This window comes from Macaca thibetana, chromosome 4 (genome assembly GCF_024542745.1).
Source record: "Macaca thibetana thibetana isolate TM-01 chromosome 4, ASM2454274v1, whole genome shotgun sequence".
Lineage (NCBI taxonomy): Eukaryota > Metazoa > Chordata > Mammalia > Primates > Cercopithecidae > Macaca > Macaca thibetana.
Window position 1 is genome coordinate 134394401 of NC_065581.1, and position 21248 is coordinate 134415648.

General features: G+C 38.4%; 1 protein-coding gene across 29 annotated transcripts in view; it reads left to right on the plus strand.

Annotated features, from left to right (window-relative positions):
* The window catches only part of EPB41L2 (erythrocyte membrane protein band 4.1 like 2), a 227599-nt gene that overhangs the window by 143706 nt on the left and 62645 nt on the right, over positions 1–21248 (plus strand). For all 29 annotated transcript variants that reach the window (XR_007724781.1, XM_050786323.1, XM_050786317.1 and 26 more), the window contains exons 5-6: positions 13905–13947; positions 18512–18587. Coding sequence is in view for 28 of the 29 variants with exons in the window: in XM_050786323.1 (XP_050642280.1) it covers positions 13905–13947; positions 18512–18587 (119 nt within the window). In the remaining variant the exon portion in view is untranslated. The remainder of the gene's footprint in view (positions 1–13904; positions 13948–18511; positions 18588–21248) is intronic.

Below are 21248 nucleotides of genomic sequence, written 5' to 3' on the forward strand. Positions count from 1 at the left end.
TTTTATATTGTTGTATTAAAGCAAATCTATAAATTTTGGAAATCATATGAGCAGTTTAGTGTTGACATTCTATTATAGCTATTGAGAATTACGGCCAGTATTCTGGATGTGGGCAGGGAAGGGACGTTTTGCACAGAAGAAAAGTAATCGTTCCAGCATGAATGATCATGATGTGGGTGTGGAGTTTCAAGTTGTCCAAAGGGCTGGAGGATGTGGCAGTTCCAGCCTCTCTGAATAGGAAAGACCAGTGAGGGGTAGGCATGCTGGCAGGGGGAGGTAGGGACTCGTGTTGCAGCTGTGTTTTCTCATGAGCACACTGTTTTAACTTAGACCATGGGTTAATTTGGGGTGACTTTGTGGGGAGTGCTAATGGAGTTTATGGGAAAGCAGCTGGAAAAATAAGTGAAGATCATTCTTTGGATCTTGTATCTCATGCTGAGGAATCTAGATTTTAAGTAGGAAGCAACAGAGTCAGATTTGAGTATCAGAAAGAACCCGTTCATAGTGTGGAGCGAGATGATAGGGGACTGAGACCAGAGGCAGGAAGGTCAGGAGACAGTTGCAGTAGTCTCAAGGTGATGAAAACCAAAGCAGTGGTACTAGGAGTGAAGAGGAAAGGACAGAGATTCAGTGTAGGTAATGTCCGCAGGACTTTGTGACTGCCACCTCTTAGCTATGGCAGCGAGGGGAGAGTTGGGGAAAAGTCCTAGGTTTCAGGGTTGGGGAGCTGGGGAGCTTGATGGAGACTTTTATACAGGGACCTTGGAGGAGGAGCCGCAGTTTGAGGTATGCTAGGGAGCGGAGATGGAATTTAATTTTTATTTTGCCAAGTTGGACATATTCGTAAGCTGTTAGCTAGATGATTGGGGATCAGGGAGTAGGTGAAGCATGAAGAAAGTTAGCAGTAAAGAATTTGAGAGGCCAGGTGTGGTGGATCATACCTGTAATCCCAGCACTTTAGGAAGCCCAGGCGGGAGGATCACTTGAGCCCAGGAATTTGAGACCAGCCTGGGCAACATACTGAGACTTTGTCTCTACAAAAAATTAAAAAACTAGCCAGGCAGCGTTGCACATACCTTTAGTCCCAGCTATTCGGTGGAGGAGAGAGGGGTGCTGAGGTGGGAAGATCACTTGAGCCCAGTAGGTCAGGGCAGCAATGAGCTGTGATTGCACCACTACACTTTGGCCTAGGTGACAGAGCAAGACCCTGCCTAAAAAGAAAAAAAAAAAGAAATTTGAGAGTGAGTGTAAACTGTTGTTTAAAGAAGCGTTTGGCCGTGGAGAAAAGAACAGTTGGGAGAATGATACTAGAGGATATAGACCTGCAGTGTCCAAGTCTTTTTAGTTAAAGCCTATATACAAAACATGTGTCTAATTTTATATGTTCATCTTACCTTTCATAAGAGACACTACCATGTATAATAAGGAATTAGGAATTCCTTATTTATCATTAGTGTCTTTCTGTTAGTAAGAATGCTATGGTAGACCCAACCAAATGTATCTTTATCTTTTTTCTTCCTTAATGACCTTAATCTCTCCTTGACCTTAGCCATTCCCTTTCAAGGCCACACACTGGGTCTTGTCATGCAGGACTTTGTGACTGCCACCTCTTAGCTATGGCAGCGAGGGGAGAGTTGGGGAAAAGTCCTAGGTTTCAGAATTGGGGAGCTGGGGAGCTTGATGGAGACTTTTACACAGGGACCTTGGAGGAGGAGCAGCAGTTTCAGGATTTTTTTTTTTTTTTTTTTAACAAGAATGGATCACAAAAATTTTCATGGAGAGAAAATCTACACATTTGTTTGGTTTTAATATCGAACTGTATCTCATAGTTGAGACACTGAGGTGAAAGCCTTTTTAGTTCATTCTGAGTATGAAAATCTATCATTGTTAGTGTTAAAACTTTTTTAATTTCTATTGAGAGTGCTTATATAAATTTTACTATGGAAAACGTTGTTAAAAAAATGGATGTGTTTTAACAAGACACATCCAACAAGAATCTTGCTCCACACCATAAACAGGTTCTTTCTGATACTCACATCTGACCGTGTTACTTCCTACTTAAAATCTAGATTCCTCAGCATGAGATACAAGATCCAATAGGCTGATACACTGGGGGAGGATGAGGAACTGCCACATCCTCCAGCCCGTTGGACAACTTGAAACTCCACAAGTTTTCATGATGATGAAATGTTTGATACCTATACTGTCCAGCATGGCAGCCATTAGCTGCATATGGCTATTGAGCACTTGAAAGAGGGCTAATGTGTCTGAAGAAATAGACTTAAATTTTATTTACTGTAACTAATTTAAATTTAAATAGCCTCGTGTGACCAGTGGCTATCATATTGCACCGCGGAGAGAGTTTACTGAGAGTTTTGGGGTTGGCAGATTTACTTTGATGGAAATAACTTTGACTTTAGCTATGAGAAAACCCAAGAAAAGTGTATGGTTGAAGAGAGAAGAGAGTGACTATGATGACGACAGTCATGAAAAGGATTAGTCTTGAATAAAGATGTTATGTCATCCTGAGTCTGCAAGAAACAGAATAAGAGGTGGTGCAGTTGTTAAAAAAAAAAAAATCTTAGTTGAGCAAAGTGCAGCCTCAAATCTCTGTGAAATAGAAGGTAAAAGCATTTGCTTAAGAGTGACTAGGGTAGCAATGGGACAAGAGAAGGAGCCAACCAAGAATTAGTAAGTGCAATGCTGTTAACAGTTCTTCTGAGATTGGGGGGTCATACAGTTGGGATGGCAGCAGAATATATTTGTGTGTGTTTTTCTCTAATTGCCATTAGCAACCTGAGTATCATAGTTGAGAAATGGGAGTATTAGCAGAGTTCTCAGTTGACTGTGTTCATGGAGGCAATAGTAAGAGGATGACGGATTGTGAAATCTGGAGTTGCTGATGAGATGTAATTAAGCTGATTATTCACAGGGTCACAGGAAAGAAAATTACTGAAGCTGTAATAGGCTGATACACTGGAATAACATGGCTGGGGCAAAGGATGAATGTTCAAAGATGTTGAAGAGTAGGTACAGTGGGGATACATGGGTAGAAAATTAGAAGGAGAGGAAATGACTGCATCTGAGAATGGGCTGATGGAGTCTAATGAAGTGAAGAGCTATGTGATGATGACAAGACCCAGGGTGTGACCTTGAAAGGGAATGGCTAAAGTCAAGGAGAGATTAAGGTCATTAAGGAAGAGAAAAGATAAAGGTAAATTTGGTTGGGTCTACTGTAGCATTCTTATTAACAGAAAGACACTAATGGTAAATAAGGAATTCCTAATTCCTTATTGTACATGGTAGTTTCTCTTATGAAAGGTAAGATGAACATATAAAATTAGATATATGCTTTGTATATAGGCTTTAACTCAAAAACTTTAGGAACTTAAGAATGAGGTGTCCCATGCACACGTATGTTTATTGTGGCACTATTCACAATAGCAAAGACTTGGAACCAACCCAAATGTCCATCAGTGACAGACTGGATTAAGAAAATGTGGCACATATACACCATGAAATACTATGCAGCCATAAAAAAGGATGAGTTTGTGTCCTTTGTAGGGACATGGATGCAGCTGGAAACCATCATTCTCAGCAAACTATCGCAAGAACAGAAAACGAAACACCGCATGTTCTCACTCATTGGTGGGAACTGAACAATGAGATCACTCGGACTCGGGAAGGGGAACATCACACACTGGGGCCTATCATGGGGAGGGGGGAGGGGGGAGGGATTGCACTGGGAGTTATACCTGATGTAAATGACGAGTTGATGGGTGCAGCACACCAACATGGCACAAATATACATATGTAACAAACGTGCACGTTATGCACATGTACCCTAGAACTTAAAGTATAATAATAATAATATAATAATAATAAATATATTATTAATTTAAAAAAGAATGAGGTGTCTTTCTGAGACATTCACTTTTCAGGAGTGAATACTTAAATATAATTAGCAATATATTTAATTATTTATATATAATCTAATTTGCTATTACTTTTGTATTGTGTAATTTTTAAAAATTTCTGCTTATGTAGACAAAATCCAGTCCTCAAGACATCTAGGCAAAACAACTCTTATTCTTCCAGTATAGATTTGTATGGTATCCTATTTTTTTCCCATAGAAATTTATTACTATTATACTAACTCAGCTCAATCAGTCCTACTTTGTTTAAAGCCCATGCAGTTCTAACAGCAGAATATAATGATGTAAGGATCTTTCTTTTTCATGCTGAATATTATCTGTACTTACGGGAAATTTTGATATTTGTTTCAACCCATTAGAAAGTAAAGGTGGGTGAAAACCACAATTATTTGTATAAAAAAATTTTCATGGAGAGAAAATCTACACATTTGTTTGGTTTTAATATAGTACTATATCTCATGGTTGAGACACTGAGGTGAAAGCCTTTTTAGTTCATTCTGAGTATGAAAATCTGTCATTGTTAGTGTTAAAGCTTTTTTAATGTCTATTGAGAATGCTTATATAAATTTTACTATGGAAAATGTTGTTAAAAATATGTGGAATCAAGCAGCATGTTTGTTCAATATGGAATTCCAAGTCCATATAGTTCTTGTATTTATGTCTAAATGAAACCATCGTTAAGGGTTTTGGACTCTCCTTAAAGGGAAAAATACTGTCTTAAATTTTGATGTTAATAGTTTGGCATTTGGCCCAAAATGACATTATAATGTCATTTTGCTGCATGCTATATTGAAAAAGGAGCTTGTTAGAAATGTAGTTGATATCCACGGCTAACTTTATGAAAATTAGTTGAAGCAGTCATCTAATAGACCATTTCTTTCCAGAAACTAGAACTAAAAACTCAAATGTTAAAGTGTTTGCATATATAAACTATTCTTTAATAAATTTCTACATTCAATCCAGTTAAACTTTATAATCACACATTCTCCCAGATGTGTAGTGAATGTTTCACTGTGATACAGTGCCTGTAACTTTTCTCCTAACACCAGCATTACGGTAGAGTTCTTTTAAACCCAGTTTAGGCAAAGGTATATTAAAGGGGATCTGTTTCAGCACTATAAATTCCTGTGAGAAAATGCAGATTCTAGACAGAACTACTTTGAATTTTTAACATTTAGTAATACACTGTGAATTGGGTGGAATTCGTTAATTTCTCTTACCTGGCCAAATTAGAGATCATCTAAAGCCAGTGAGGAAGGCATGGCGAGGCATTTGAAGAAACTTCTAACTCTGGGATCTTAGGGTCTAACTTAAAGGGGAATTAAATGAGTGAGATAGATGTTTTTTGGGGGGAAAGGAACTGTTAAAGAAAAAGTTTTTCTAACACTTGTTAAAACGATAAGACAGACTTTATTCAGGACTGTTGCATAGGTATAAGGACCTTTGCAGTGGGGTTTTGCAGTAGGCAAGAGAGATTGGGCTCAACTCCAAATACAACAAGGAAAAGTGGAAATTTATAGTCAAGGAGCAGGGTGGGGGTCAGTAGATGGGAAACTACTAAGAGGAAACATCAGGGGGCACTTAGGGGAATTCTGGCTAAACCAAGCTAACAGGAGTCTTGCTGAAGGCAGGTGAGGGTGATCTGATATCACTTGGGGGATGGTGGAGGATGAGGAACCCCATCAGATATCAAGGGTAGTTAGTAGTGAAGAGTGGGGCATTCCCACTAAACCAACTTATTAACAGGATTCTTGCTAAAGTTGGATGGTGTGTAGATGGACAGAGAAGTCTGAAAGTTGAAGCCTAATTGGGAAGAGGATTCAGAGGAGCCTGACTAAAGTTTGGTCAAGAAAAGACTCTTTGTCTTAACTAGAAGATGGATTTTGTGACTGTGTTTTGGGTTGTTATCCAGGTCAAGCATGGTTGGGCCCCTGCTGTGGACAACCGCAGACCCAGACTACTAATAGCATGCTGCCAGTTGATGACTGTGGTTGCGTATCTCTTGTCAGGTGAAAGTGGTTAGCAAGTAGAATAAAAAGACCCGGTATTCTTTGGTATAGCTACTTATTGTGATGGGGAGGAGTTCAAAGGAACACTTAGATATGGTAATGTGGAAACTGTGCCCTGCTAGGGCTTTCTGCAGGAAGCTGTCAGTAATTAGAAGGTTTACTCAGTGAAGGCTGACAAGCCAGCAGAACTTGAAAAATGTCTCTCTATATTGAGCTTTCAGGAAAAGAAAGTGATTTCTACATAAAAAGAACTCTAGGGCTATCCTACTCAAAGAGTGGTCCAAGGACCAGCAGTGTTGACACCACGCAGAATCTTTTTAGAAATGAAGAACTCCAGCTGTCACCCTAGACCTGCTGAAATAGATTTTATTTTGCTGGATGTTCAGGTGATTCAAATACACCTTTAAAGTTTAAGAAGCACTGATGTAGGGCTAAACTGTTCTTTTGATGTAGCAGAGAGCATTACAGGAGTTTGAAATGTCATGAAAGCCACGGGAGGAGGGGAGTCCTAGTGAGCCCATGTGGTTCGTGGTCCCAGAAGTGTTCAGATATTCATAGCCACAGAGGCAAGAGTTAGGCCATTCCCCAAATATGGACATTTGGACCATATATTCTGAGGTTCTTTCTAACAGTGGTATTCTATGAATATGAATACAGTATTAGGATTCACAATTAAGCTTTTTTTTCTTTTTCCCTAGATGTTTCTGTCGCTAGAGCATAATTGATAATCATCTTTAACACTTTTTCTGGGAACCCGTAATGAAAATGTTGTAGGGGAAATGTCGCAAGACAAGACTTTCAGCCTCAGATTTGTGGCGGATAAAGAGTAAGATTAAGGAGATTCTCTAATTAACTAATAGAAAGACTTTAGTGTAAAATACATATAAGTACAGCTATTCACTGTGCTGCTTAAAAAAATTTCTGTAACCTTTTAAGGCAGGAAAAAAAATCCCACCTCTTTTTGTGCCTTGGATTCCTTTGGCAGTCTGCTGAATTCTATAGGCTGCTTCTCAGAACAGTATTTTCAGTTTATAACTTTAATAAAGTACACAGGGCTACAAAGAAAGCCAATAACTAAATAACATTCCCAAAATAGTAATATAAAATTTGAGACAAAGTAATAGGCGTGTGTATTAGTCCATTTTCACACTGTTGATAAAGATATACCTGAGGCTGGGCAATTTACAAAAGAAAGAGATTTATTGGACTTACAATTCCACATGGCTGGGGAGGCCTCACAATCATGGCAGAAGGCAAGGAGGAGCAAGCCACATCTTACATGGATGGCGGCAGGCAGAGAGAGAGCTTGTGCACAGAAACTCCTGTTTTTAAAACCATCAGATCTCTTGAGACCCATTCACTATCATGAGAACAGCATGAAGATCCACCCCCATGATTCACTCATCTCCCACCAGGCCCCTCCCACAACAAATGGAATCATGGGAGCTACAAGATGAGATTTGGGTGGGGACACAGAACCAAACCATATCATTATGTGTTTTTATTTATATATTAATCATCAGTATCAAATCTAATAGCTACTGTGATTTCAAAATATTGGCTAACATAAATGGTCTTTTAAGATCTGCAGCTACTACAATGTGATGTGGAAATGTTTTTGATTTCTGCAGGTGACAAAGAGGTTCTGCTGATATTAACCAGGTTTTTTTCTGCTATGTTCCTAATTGACAGTGATGCCAAGTTTCAGTTACAAGTTAGTAAAAATAAAGATGTGTAACGTTTTTTCCCCAAACTTGAGTTCATTAACTCCTGATTTCATGTTTGAAGGTGATTTAACGATACTTGATATTCTAAGGCCACATTTTAATTTTAGTTTACTTCTGATGGAAGCCCGTTTTAGGATTCCATGTAACTTTAAGCAATTGGCAAAATCCTTGGTTTTTTTTTTTTTTTTTTTTTTTTTTTTATAAACCAAGATAAATTTTATTGAAAACTGATATAGGTCAGCTGTTGAGTTTTGCATGGTTGCTTACACCTTAATGTTCGGGAAACATCGAGAAAATTCGTGTCTTGCCTGATCTTGAATTGCCTGAAACTGTCACTTTCCGGGGTTCCTTCCCTGGAGAATGTTTTAGGATGTTCCGGGGGGTTGTCCATGGACAAAGCTGTCTTTTAAAAAATTTGCCAGGTGGGTTTTTGCTGCTTGTCAAAATGTAGAAAAGCTTAGCTGGATAATACTTTAACATACACATAGAAGCTCTTAGACTAGCCATATCTGTAACTGTTTTCATGAGAAGGCATCATGTTATTGATGTCTTCGTTTCCAAGAAGAGTCTTTTCTGCAGTAAAGCAGCTTTACATAGAAAGGACTGACATGAGACATTTTCTCTAAGGAAAAGGGGTTTGGATTTCATTTCATCTCACCTGTGAATACGGTAACTGTATTTGGTGAACCCAAAGTCTGATTTATTAACTTTTTGTGGGTGAAATATTCATGTAGAGATTAAATTATTTAATGTATATAACACATCACCTATGGAAATATAAAATTATGTGAAGAAGAGATATATACCAAAAGATGACAATTTAGTTTTATTATTGCAAATAGTGATCTACTAATGCTGATCTGCTGGGGAAAGTACTTGTATGCATATTTATTCTTCAGGAATGAATATTGTTTGAAAAGAACTACCCCGTGAGGTAGATATTGTGATCCCCATTTTGTGTTTGAGGAAATTGAAGCTTAAAGAAGCCAAGGAATGTGCCCAAGTTAGGGTTGATAGAAAACCAGAATTTAACTGCGTGTATTTCTGATTCCAAAGTTTATATATGTGGCTGTAGCAGACGAATCTCTAAGTCTGCTACCATGGGGTGCGGGTGGTTGTTGTATGTTGTGCACACCCACCCTCATGCATTTTTCTTATTCTCTGATGACATTTTCCATCTTCTTCCATCTGCTTCTTGGTCTGCCCAGCCCTCCTCCTTAAGTGTCAAACCAAGAAGTTAATTTTTATTATTTACTGTATTTATTTAAAAGTTTTGTTTATTATTTCTTCATAACTGATAATGCAGATCATTAACTTGTATTTCTTTTAAGTCATTTAAGTCATTTTTTTTTTTTTTTACTTAGGAATTTATGATACTATACCCCACTTACCATCTAAGTACTCATTAGAGATACTTATTCAAGTAAAAATAAATGTAATAAAAATAATATAACTTGTGATCATTTAAGATGATCACAGTGTGGAGAGGAAGGAGGCAAGCAGTGGGCATGTATCAGTCAGCAGGTGTTAATTTAGTGCTTACTGGTTGCCTAAAACTGTATTAAGTACCCTGGGAGATGTAAATATTATGGTCTGTTCCAGCCCTTGCAAAGTTGTAGTACTGGGGAGTGAGAAGACGGCCTAATGCTTGGCAGGAATGGAACTTAACAGTGTGAAAGTGAATGTGGTTAGGAAAGGGAAAACCAGGTGAGGAAATCATGCTGCTGTGTGATCACATCAGGTAAACTCCGCCCACGTAGTCTTTGGATGGGGTTGAAAGTAAGCCATTTCAGCCTTCAGTAATCTCTCTGGCAGTGTTGTAGAAAGTGGCCTGAGAAGTATACCAAGTCTGAATTTGGCTGGCTGGCTGACTTTTCACTCATATTGCTGGGTTTATGGAGCTGACTCTCACCATGCCCTGTAGAAACTTTTAGGTAATTTGTACAAGGGCTGGGTGCTTTAGGTGAGAATAGAAGATGCCCGGTGGCTGGGACACAGGGTTAGTCCCTGGGGTGACAAGCTTCCACCATCTTCTGGAACAGAAAAGGGTCCTTTGTTGCTCTTCTGTATCGGGGATCTATATCACTGTTCAAACTTAATGAAACTGGGGATTTGGAAGGGTCTGTCTTTAAGACCAGCACTTTCTCCTCTACTGTCTTCTTTCTCTGTGTTAATGTTCTGGGGATTTCTTTTTTTTCTTTTCAATTTGACACTATCCAATTCCATTTTTCTTGCTACAGTTGTTCCTTGGGTGAAAATTCCACCCATTTGCCCCTTTCTCACCTCTCTCCCAGCCTCCAGCCAGTCTGGGCTAGAGGCTGAATGATGTGTTTTTTCATTCTTGTGCACTCATCGAGGCTGGCCATTTGTGAGCCAGCTGTTGGGTGGGACAGCAGCTGCAGTGCATGCAAACTGAATGGCAGGCTGTCTTGTGAAGGGAGAATTAGAGCTGCCCCTCACATGGCACTGGAGGCACCCTTAGAGAGACCTGCTGCCCCTCACATCAGTAGTGCCTGCAGCTGGGACACCAGTAATGTGAAATTATTGAGAGGTTTGAATATAACCAGTGTTAGAACAGAGCCATGCACACCTTGGATCCTTGCTACCCCGAGTGCGGGCCATGAACAGTAGTGGAACCCGAGGGGCCATGCAGCTCTGCTTTCATAGCATCTTACAGTTTTACTTTTTAATAGTGTCACTTAATGTTCCGTTATACCATTTTAATATGTTATTAAGACAGCAGGTTGTTTTCTATGTACTAACAAGCATTTTAATTGTTTGCTTTATATATCTGAATAAAATTCTGTTTAAGCACAGATCTTATAACAGTGGTCCGCAACCTGTTTGGCAACAGGGACCGGTTTTGTGGAAGACAGTTTTTCCACAGACCGGGGCGGGGGCGAGGGAATGGTTTTGGGATGAAACTGCTCCACCTCAGATCATCAGGCATTAGTCAGACTCTCATAAGGAGCATGCAGTCTAGATCCCTGTCTTGTGCAGTTCACAATAGGGTTTGTGCTCCTCTGGGAATCTAATGCCGGTGGTGATCTGAAAGGAGGTGGTGCTCAGGCGGTAATGCTCACTTACCTGCTATTCACATCCTGCCGTGCAGCCCAGTTCCTAACAGGCCACGATCAGTACCAGTTCATGGGCTGCGGGTTGAGGGCCCCTGTTATATTATTTTGGACACTGCTTAGAATGAAGAAAACTACTAGACTCATTTATTTGAATTAGTTTATTGTGCCTCAAAAAACTGCAGTTCTTCTATGTTAGTGATAACTTGAGGATAGAAAAGTATAAATATAAAAATATAAACAAAAATCTAAATTTTTTTATTGGTCTTTTGCTTATAGCTTCAAAAAACAAAAATTTAATGTCCTTGGGTAGTTAAAACCTAGTGATTAAATTTGGTCTTTTTTGCTTTAAGATGCTATAATAGTTTCCTAGCATTTTTTTTAAAGCTTTCTTTTTTGTGGTTAATTGGAGAGTTTATTTAACTTCCATTGGATGTAACTATTGACTTGTTTTCTTTTTTTAAAGTATTGTTACACTTTAAGTTCTGGGATACATGTGCAGAATGTGCAGGTTTGTTACATAGGTGTACACATGCTGTGGTGGTTTGCTGCACTCATCAGTCTGTCATCTACATTAGGTATTTATCTTAATGCAATCCCTCCCCTAGCCCCCCACACCCTGACAGGCCCTGGTGTGTGATGTTCCCCTCCCTGTGTCCATGTGTTCTCATCGTTCAACTCCCACTTATGAGTGAGAATATATGGTGTTTGGTTTTCTGTTCCTGTGTTAGTTTGCTGAGAATGATGCTTTCCAGCTTCATCCATGTCCCTGCAAAGGATATGAACTGATCCTTTTTATGGCTGCATGGTATTTCATGGTGTATATATGCCACATTTTCTTTATCCAGTCTATCACTGATGGGCATTTGGGTTGGTACCAAGTCTTTGCTATTGTGAACAGTGCTGCAATGAACATACGTGTGCATGTGTCCTTATAATAGAATGATACATAATCCTTTGGGTGTATACCCAGTAATGGGATTGCTGGGTCAAATGGTATTTCTAGTTCTAGATCTTTGAGGAATCACCACACTGTCTTCCACAATGGTTGAACTAATTTACACTCCCACCAACAGTGTAAAAGTGTTCCTCTTTCTCCACGTCCTCTCCAGCATCTGTTGTTTCCTGACTTTTTAATAATCACCATTCTAACTGGCGTGAGATGGTGTCTCATTATGGTTTTGATTTGCATTTCTCTAATGACCAGTGATGATGAGCTTTTTTTCATATGTTTGTTGGCTGCATAAATGTCTTCTTTTGAGAAGTGTCTGTTCATATCCTTCACCCACTTTTTGATGGGGTTATTTTTTTCTTGTAGATTTGTTTAAGTTCCTTGTAGATTCTGGATATTAGCCCTGTGTCAGATGGATAGAGTGCAAAATTTTTTTCTCATTCTGTAGGTTGCCTGTTCACTCTGATGATGGTCTTTGGCTGTGCAGAAGCTCTTTAGTTTAATCAGATTCCATTTGTCAATTTTGGTTTTTGTTGCCATTGCTTTTGGTGTTTTAGAAACGATGTATTTGCCCATGCCTATGTCCTGAATGGTATTGCCTAGGTTTTCTTCTAGGGTTTTTATGGTTTTAGTCTTACGTTTAAGTCTTTAATCCATCATGAGTTAATTTTGTATAAGGTGTAAGGAAGGAGTCCAGTTTCAGTTTTCTGCATATGGCTAGCCAGTGTTGCCAACATCATTTATTAAATAGGGAATCCTTTCCTCATTGCTTGTTTTTGTCAGGTTTGTCAAAGATCAGTTGGTTGTAGATGTGTGATGTTATTTCTGAGGCATCTGTTCTATTCCATTGGTCTGTACATCTGTTTTGGTACCAGTACCATGCTGTTTTGGTTACTGTAGCCTTGTAGTGTAGTTTGAAGTCAGGTAGTGTGATGCCTCCAGCATCACAGCATTGTTTGTTATTTTTGTTAAGGATTGTCTTGGCTATACAGGCTCTTTTTTGGTTCCATATGAAATTTAAATTAGTTTTTTCTAATTCTGTGAAGAAAGACAGTGGCAGCTTGATGGGGATAGCATTGAATCTATAAATTATTTTGGGCAGTATGGTCATTTTCACGATATTGATTCTTCCTATCCATGAGCATGGCATGTTTTTCCATTTGTTTGTGTCCTCTTATTTCCTTGTGCAGTGCTTTGTAGTTCTCCTCGAAGAGGTCCTTCACATTCGTTGTAAGTTGTATTCCTAGGTATTTTATTCTCTTAGTAGCTATTGTGAATGGGAGTTCAGTCATCATTGGCTCTCTATTATTGGTGTATAGGAATGCTTGTGATTTTTGCACATTGATTTTGTATCCTGAGACTTTGCTGAAGTTGCCTATCAGCTTAAGGAGATATTGGGCTGAGACAATGGGGTTTTCTAAATATACAGTCATGTCATCTGCAAACAGAGACAATTTGACTTCCTTTCTACCTATTTTAATACTCTTTATTTCTTTCTCTTGCCTGATTGCCCTGGCCAGAGCTGCCAGCAGAGCAGCCTGAGTAAAGTTTTCTTAAGGAGCAGGAATGAGGGGAAAGTGAAAGGGAGTTCCTCATGATTGTTACTTCCAACTTAGAATCAGATTAAGAAGAAAGAAGTATGTTATATTAAGACCAGGAAGGGAAATATTATCTACAGTCTGACCTTACCTCTCTTTATAATTATAGAGTTGGAGGGAAAAGGAGGATTAAGGAGGAGGAGGAGTTGGTTTTAGGAGTTGAGATAATTGATTGGTATGTATATACTTTTAGCCATCAGTTTCCATTTTCACACTTTATCCTTCATGATTAAGAATCCATTATTGTCCTTGAAAAGCTCTCATTTCAGTGTCTGCAGGGGCTATTTGTTGGCAGTTCTACAGAATAAAGACTGTATGAAGATATGTCTCATCGTTTGGACCATCTTAGATGCAAAAGAATGAGGCCCATGAGACCCACCTTAAAAGCATTTGAATATTTTACTTATAATACACACTTAACACATTTACACACATATGTACCCAAGAACAAAGCAATACTTAGCCCAGTGGAATGCTAATAGGTGACAGTCGCTTTGAATAGGACTTTATTAAAATGTGTTTACACGTAAATAATTATGTGAACTGTAAACTGTTCTATTTTAGACTCTAGAATATTTCTTATGAATTAATTTTTTTTCCCTCACGCAGAACTGGCTAGATCCTGCTAAAGAAATAAAGAGACAACTGAGAAGTAAGTATTTAAATAATCATTCTTTGAAGTTAAGGTATCTTGATACCTATTTGTGATATAAATGATCAATAATAGAATGGTCAGTTCTATTTTGCGTTTATGCCATCTTAGAAGTTAATAATACTAATAATATTTTTGTGGAATTGTGACTGTTTTGTACATGGCTTGGGGGCTCCAAATTTTGAGAAGGTTCTAGACTCACATTCCTAAATATTCACTCAGAATATCCTACCAAGTAACATCTGACCTTTTTTTTTTCTGGGAAAGAGAGAGAAGCTACTTTTCTGTAAATTTTACTCCAATGCGACCTGATACTTATGCTTTGCTTCATTTTGAAAGTATATAATTGGTTCAATATGCACATCTTTGGTCACAGAGACATATAGAGACACTGTTCCTAGTACTGGAGTGAGGACTCTGGGGAGAAGCAAGGGGAACAATCTTTTTTTTTTTTTTGAGATGGAGTCTCGCTCTGTCACCCAGGCTGGAGTGCAGTGGCCGGATCTCAGCTCACTGCAAGCTCCGCCTCCCAGGTTTATGCCATTCTCCTGCCTCAGCCTCCTGAGTAGCTTGGACTACAGGTGCCCACCACCACGCCCGGCTAGTTTTTTGTATTTTTTTTAGTAGAGACGGGGTTTCACCGTTTTAGCCAGGATGGTCTTGATCTCCTGATCTCGTGATCCGCCCATCCCGGCCTCCCAAAGTGCTGGGATTACAGGCTTGAGCCACCGCGCCCGGCTCGGGAACAATCTTTTCAGTTCTCTGAGGTCACTGCCATCTCTGCTCATTGGTTCTACAATCCAAGGCCACGTTGCATGCTCTTTGAGCCTGGGGTTGTAGTTAGGCCTCACTGTTCCTTTCTTCCCCTTTCCCCATTTGTTCTTGTTGTACAATCCCAAAATGACTTCAAGGGTCCCACTCTAACCAGCTTCAGTTCTCTCTATACGTTCTGCCTTTGCAGGTTGTGTTGCCTGTGGCTGGTTTTTTGGTATCTGTGCCAAGAAACATGATCAACAGAGAGAAATCTCTGTTAGGGGGATTCTGGATACTTAATTTACTTCAGGGTCTATGAATAACTGAAGCAGAGAAGGTAGGCAGCTACAGGCAGTTGGAATTTTCGGTCTGGAGAATAAAATCTGAAGGCTGGTGAATTCCTAACAGCCTTCCTCGACTGTGGGACCCAGAGTTGTCGCAGGAGAAACCTCTTCTCCAAGTGCCAGTCAGTAAGATGCCCTTTGTACTGTTGATTTCATTTCCCTACTTATTTGTAATTCCTAAGGTCAAAATACTGAAACCAATCTGTACTTTTCCTTCTTGCCCTTTTCAGCTACCATCTAGCTCCCATTTTAGGTTCTTCACATTGGTTTTCTTTCTTTCTTTCTTTCTCTCTTGAATGATTTATCTTTTTGGTAGTCTTCCTATCATTTCTTTGGTTCCCTACTCTCTTTTTTATTCTGAGCATATACCTTATTTTCCCCATTTCCTCTTCCTATAGACTCATCTTTCTTTTCCTTTTTTAAAGTGTGTTTGATTAGAGTGACCAACCTCCTGATTTGCCCAGGACTGAGGGGCTTCTAAGGATATGAGATTTTAAGTGCTAAAGCTGGAATCAGTCCCAGGCAAGCTGGCATGGTTGGTCACTCTATCCTTTGACTGTTATTCCTGGCTTTCCCGCATTCTGTCTCTTGCATTTATTTTCTTGGTGTTTCATCCATTTATGCTTGCTTCATGATGGAAAATGGAGGAAAAGAAGAGGAATAAGTAGACACCAGATACATTATGCTTGCCTTATGGGAGAAACAGTACCAGAGTTTTGAGACTTTTTCCTTTGTCCCTTCTGCAGTTGTTACTTTGCAAAGTGCATGCATTCAAAAAGGTTACGGATGCTTAGTTCTTATACTTTCTCTGAAACCAGACCTGCCAAGTGACCCAAACAGAGAGAGAACAGGGCAACCTCTGAAACATGATTGATGTTCCATTGTGTTGTTTTCTATGGTTTTGTTTGGGTTCTTGTTTAATTATTATTATTTTTGTGTGTGTGTGCCACACGCTTCAGAGTCATGGAGATTTCCTAACTTTTGGAAGCGAAACCTCTTGCCGATTATGAATCACGTTCTTATGTTTTGATTATCTGTGAAGTTTCAGAAAGTTATTTCAGAACTTTTACCCTTGTGGTTTGGCAATATGAATAACATATTAAAACTATTGGACCTAGTTCTTTAAATGGCATCCTGAACTGTACCCATCATGAAAGAGGCTGAGGAAATGAAGCTTTAGCAGTTGTATCTACCTCTTACTTCCTGTATTAAAATGGACAAAAAAGCTGCCTATTCTATCGTTGGTCTCTTCTTTAAATTTGATTTTTCAGCTCATAGGCAGTTAGTGAAGATAAATATTAATCTTTTTTGAGTTACCTGTGACAACCAACAACTTAATGATTCTCATTTAAAATTTGCTTTAAAACCTTTATTTCCTCAAACATAATAAGACTGTATGTCTAAGGCTTGCATATGACTAGTATGTAAACATTTCTGTAGCTAGAAGGACTTTCTAAACACCTAGGTAAAAATTATAATGAAAATAATATGTAATTAAATTAAAAATTTAACTTGAAAACTGCTAAGGGAGTAGATTTTAAGTGCTCTCACCACAAAAATAGTATGTGAAGAGTAATACATATGTTAATTAGCTTAATTTAGCCATTCCACAATGTATACGTATTTTCAAACATCATATTGTATACCATAAATGTATACCATTTTTATTTGTCAGTTTAAAAAAAGCTTAGCATTCTTGGTACATTTCAATAGCTTTTAGATTTGGAAGTATATTCGAAAATATGTGGTCTAGTGGAAATGTCTCCAAGTCCTATCGAGGCAAGCATGTGCTAGTGTTATTACCTAGAAAACAAACAAGGAGCCATTAAGAAATGATAAAGCTGTGATAACTTTACTTAATTAGAAATTAGCAGTCACCTTGAAGTAATGCTTACACAAACATGATGCGTGGATATTTGACAGTCAGCATGGCGCTATAGGCCAAGAAACCTCATGTATCTTGATATTCAGGAAAATCTTATATCCCAGTATTATGTTTTAAATGTGTAAAGCAGAACTGAAATCTGCTTCTTAAGTTCAGCAGGACTGACTTCATTGGTTGAATAGTAGTGCATTGAGCCAAAATCCAGCAAAAATGCCTGTGTATATAACAGTAGCCATTTAATAAATATTTGAGTGAGTGAAAATGTAGTGTGCTGATGGTAAGGCAAAGGACAAAATGCCACACTGAACAACAGCATGGGATTCAAGGAATTTTTCTTCAAGTTCATAAATTAAACATCTCATGAGGTCTTTAAATATGTATAGAATGGAATAACTTGGGTGGGCGTGGTGGTTCATGCCTATAATCCCAACACTTTGGGAGGCTGAGGTGGGAAGATTGCTTAAGCCCAGGGATTCGAGACAAGCCTGGCAACTTAGGGAGACCCTGTCTCTGAAAAAGTAAAATATAAGTTAGCCAGACATCATAGTGCATGCCTGTGGTCTCAGCTACTTGGGAGGCTAAGATGGGAGGATCACTTAGGCCTGGGAGGTCGAGGTTGCAGTGAGCTGTGATCATGCCATGGCACTGCAACCTGGGCAATAGAGTGAGACCCTGTCTTTAAAAAAAAAAAGGAATAACTTATATATATATATACACACACACACAATTTTTTTTAAATTTAAAAATATTATGAACTTGAAGTCAAACTCTAAATTCAGGCTAGTGGAATTACTTGGATAAACCCTTTAGGAAAATAATACCTGCCCTTTCCCCCATAGTTTTACTTTTTTAAAGCTATCTTACATGTGATCTATCAAAATAGCAGTTACATTTTAATGTATAGATAGCAGTGTTTTAACTTTTAACAAGCCACTTATGATATGGTTGCTTGATTTATTCATTCTTTATGGCACAGTACAGCAAAGTGTTTGTTATATACGAATATACTTTACACCTACTCTATAAAACCTGGGAAATAATTGTATTGTCCTAAAGTATCATGAAATTGTACCATGCTTTCCTTTCTTGGGATCTTTTTTAACACCTTCTTCAAATAGCCCATTAATAATTTTTTGAATAGCTATTATCTCTTGATCATTACTCTCCTTCCCCACAACAATGTAGAAATCCTGAATTTTTTTTTTTAAGGGTAAAGAATATTTGGCAACAGGAGATCCTGTGGTTAAATAAAATCTTACCTCATAACTATTACATGGAGGTTATATTAAAATTTTTGTGTAATAGATCACCATATAAAACACATGTTGAGGTACCAGTGAATTTTTATGAGAAAGACAGCCTGTTACACTTTAATGGTGGCTTATTCATGTAATTGATTTCTATTTTATTTTTATTTCATTTTTATTTTGTAAGCAATTTTTATTTAAATAAAAAATAAAATTCTGCATGTTGATTTATAGTTGGATTAGTCTGTACTGTTTGATCCTTGACCTTTAAATTTTATCACAATAGTAATTCTTCTGTTAATTGGGTGCATAACTGTGATATTTAATAATTACAGACCTTCCCTGGCTATTCACTTTTAATGTGAAGTTTTATCCTCCTGATCCTTCTCAATTGACTGAAGATATCACCAGGTACTTTATATTTGCATTTTGAAATGAGTCTTTCCTTACAGCTCTCATTTATTTCTCTGCCCTGGGAGCATAGTGGTAATTTCAGGATTGAAAACCGAAACAGTTTTTCTTAAGTTTTAGAAGTTTCCTTGAAATTGGGTACATCCAAATAGTTTGAAATGTTGACAGTTTCAAAAATTTTATTCACTTTCTTTAATTTCTTCATTTATATTCTAGTAATGAAAAATTTTAAAATGATACTGCTGACAACTTTGTTTTCTATACTTTTAAAAGTCACTAATATTTAATATTTGAGATTTTAATACCAAGGTCATTTTTATTGTATATAACTTATGTGTGCCTATATACTAGTCTCATATTACAAAGATGATATGAGGTTAGAAAAATGAAATTATTTTAAAAGGCCAATTGAACTGGTAATTTATTTCTGTCTTCTCCCTCCAGAACCAAACAAGATGGGATTTCTTACGTAGAGTCAATAGCTAGTTCATTTCCATCTCCTTGGAGATTGTATGAGCTATAAGAACATACACTAAAATTGCAAAGAAAGGATTCTGTTTAGGAGCAAGAGAATATTTATTGATTCTGAGTACTTGCATGGCAACCAAGAAACATTGTGAATTAACAAGTACCTTGAAATCTTAGCCTGATTAGACTGAGTACCAGAAACATTGTGAATCAATCAACAAGTACCTTAATCTTAGCCCGATTACACTGGGTACCAGCGATAGCATTTCTTAGCTTTGGTAAGAGGAAGTATAAAGGATTGATTTCTTTTTTGAAAGGATAATTTTTATATACCATATTTTAAAAAGGTTATTTATGTGGCCAAATGTCCCCTTAACATATACACATTGGAGACAAACATGCCCACATACTTATTTGACACTGTGTGCAGTGCATGACTTTTAGAAAATTAGAGGGCTTAGCAAAAGAGTCTGCTTGTCGTTACTTCCTGTATCTTTGATGCTTTCTGCTAGGCCAGTTTTGTTGTCAGACATCAAGTTGTGGAGGTGCTTAAGAGAGCATAATATCCATGTGAATTAGGAAGGATGGAGATTTCTTTCCAATATTGGATACATAGCAGGCTGGCCTTTTTTTTTTTTTTTTTTTAAACTACTTGTTGCTGAATAGGAATGTGCTAATTAAGCTCTGAATGAATTAGCTTCACCTAGTAAATAATAAATGTAACTTTGTAACTGCACAGTGAGCTACTTAGAGCATAAAACCTGACCGAACAGTGTGTGTAGGATGCAGAGCTTCACTGCTGGATGCCTCTGAACAGTGCATGTGACTGGGGCTTTGTGACCCAGCACTGTCTGTACATACACTCCTCCTTGCAGTAATTTGTTTGGGGAATGATAATCCTTTGGTGACTGCAAGTTTGTAGCATCAGTAAGTACTTTGGTTTTCCGGAACTTGAACAGTCTCCCTGTCTAGTGGGAGGAACAATATAGTCTACTCAGCTAACTAAAGGTCTCAGTGCTGCAGCCTGAGAACAGCCACCTGCCTGTACTTGTGGCCTGGCAGCTTAAATGTCATCATTGAAATCTTCACCGTGATGATTGAAATCTTCACCATGACTTGAGTGAACATTTAGAAGGTGGGGTAGGCTTCTGAGAAGGGCAAGAACACTATCTCGAATAATGTTTGAAGAGTGCTTCATAGTGCTGTGTGAAGGTACAGTTGGCTATTTCAGGAAGCTCATGCCATTTTTTGTTTGAAGTTTTTAGGGTTTAGACAGGTTCTGAAAGCAGAGGAAAGGACTAATGTGAAAAGGAGAGACAATAATAGGAAGCAGCAAGATGAAATATTTGTGTTTAGGTTCTAAAACTGCCGTAAAATGTGGAGAACGATCACTGTTGTTGATTAGAGAATTTGAGGATAACCTGGACCCATGGTTGAAAATTCAGTTTCTGAAGTATGTACAGTTATGCTTACGTTTTTCTATGGGCCAAGGAAACAAATGATCCTCCTTAAAACGTGAACTTCTGCAAGGCATAAAATACTCAAAGTACTGTAGTGATAGCGAGAAGACTTTCAGTCTCTCAATTACTGAGCACTTGTCATGCGGCAAGCCCGTTAGTAACTGTGGGACTGTGGTGATGATAAACAGAGTCCCTGCCCTGCCTGATAATGTATTTGAGTGGTAATCCAGGTTCTAAACTGAACTGGCCCCATGTGCTGGGTTGTGCTCTCTGACCCAGTAACAACAAGGCCTGGACCAGAGGCCAGCACTCCCCATTTGACTGTGTAGAGTAGAGAGCAGGAAGAGGATTGGGCCCTAAAACCCAGGCCAGGCAAGTGTCCACAGGACTAAGATGGACAGCTGCCAGTATGAATGCCAGTCCCTAAAAGGTCTTAAAGAATGGACTCTGCTGTTAATTTGGGAGGATCCGTGGTGACCATAGCAAATGGTGAAATTGGAGAGTAGAAATCACATTTTAAAATGTTACCGAGAGGAAAATTGGTAGTGGGGCTAAAAAGGGTGGGGTGGGGGGTTGAGTGGGGAACCACAGATTATATATCACGTGTTTCTGCATTTTATTTCATGGAAAATGGAAATTCTTTTATAACTGTAGTGAGCCACATGGAACATTGAATGAGAAACATTATTATAGCCACTAATTATTATAGCTACTAGTTATTGATTCTTAGGCC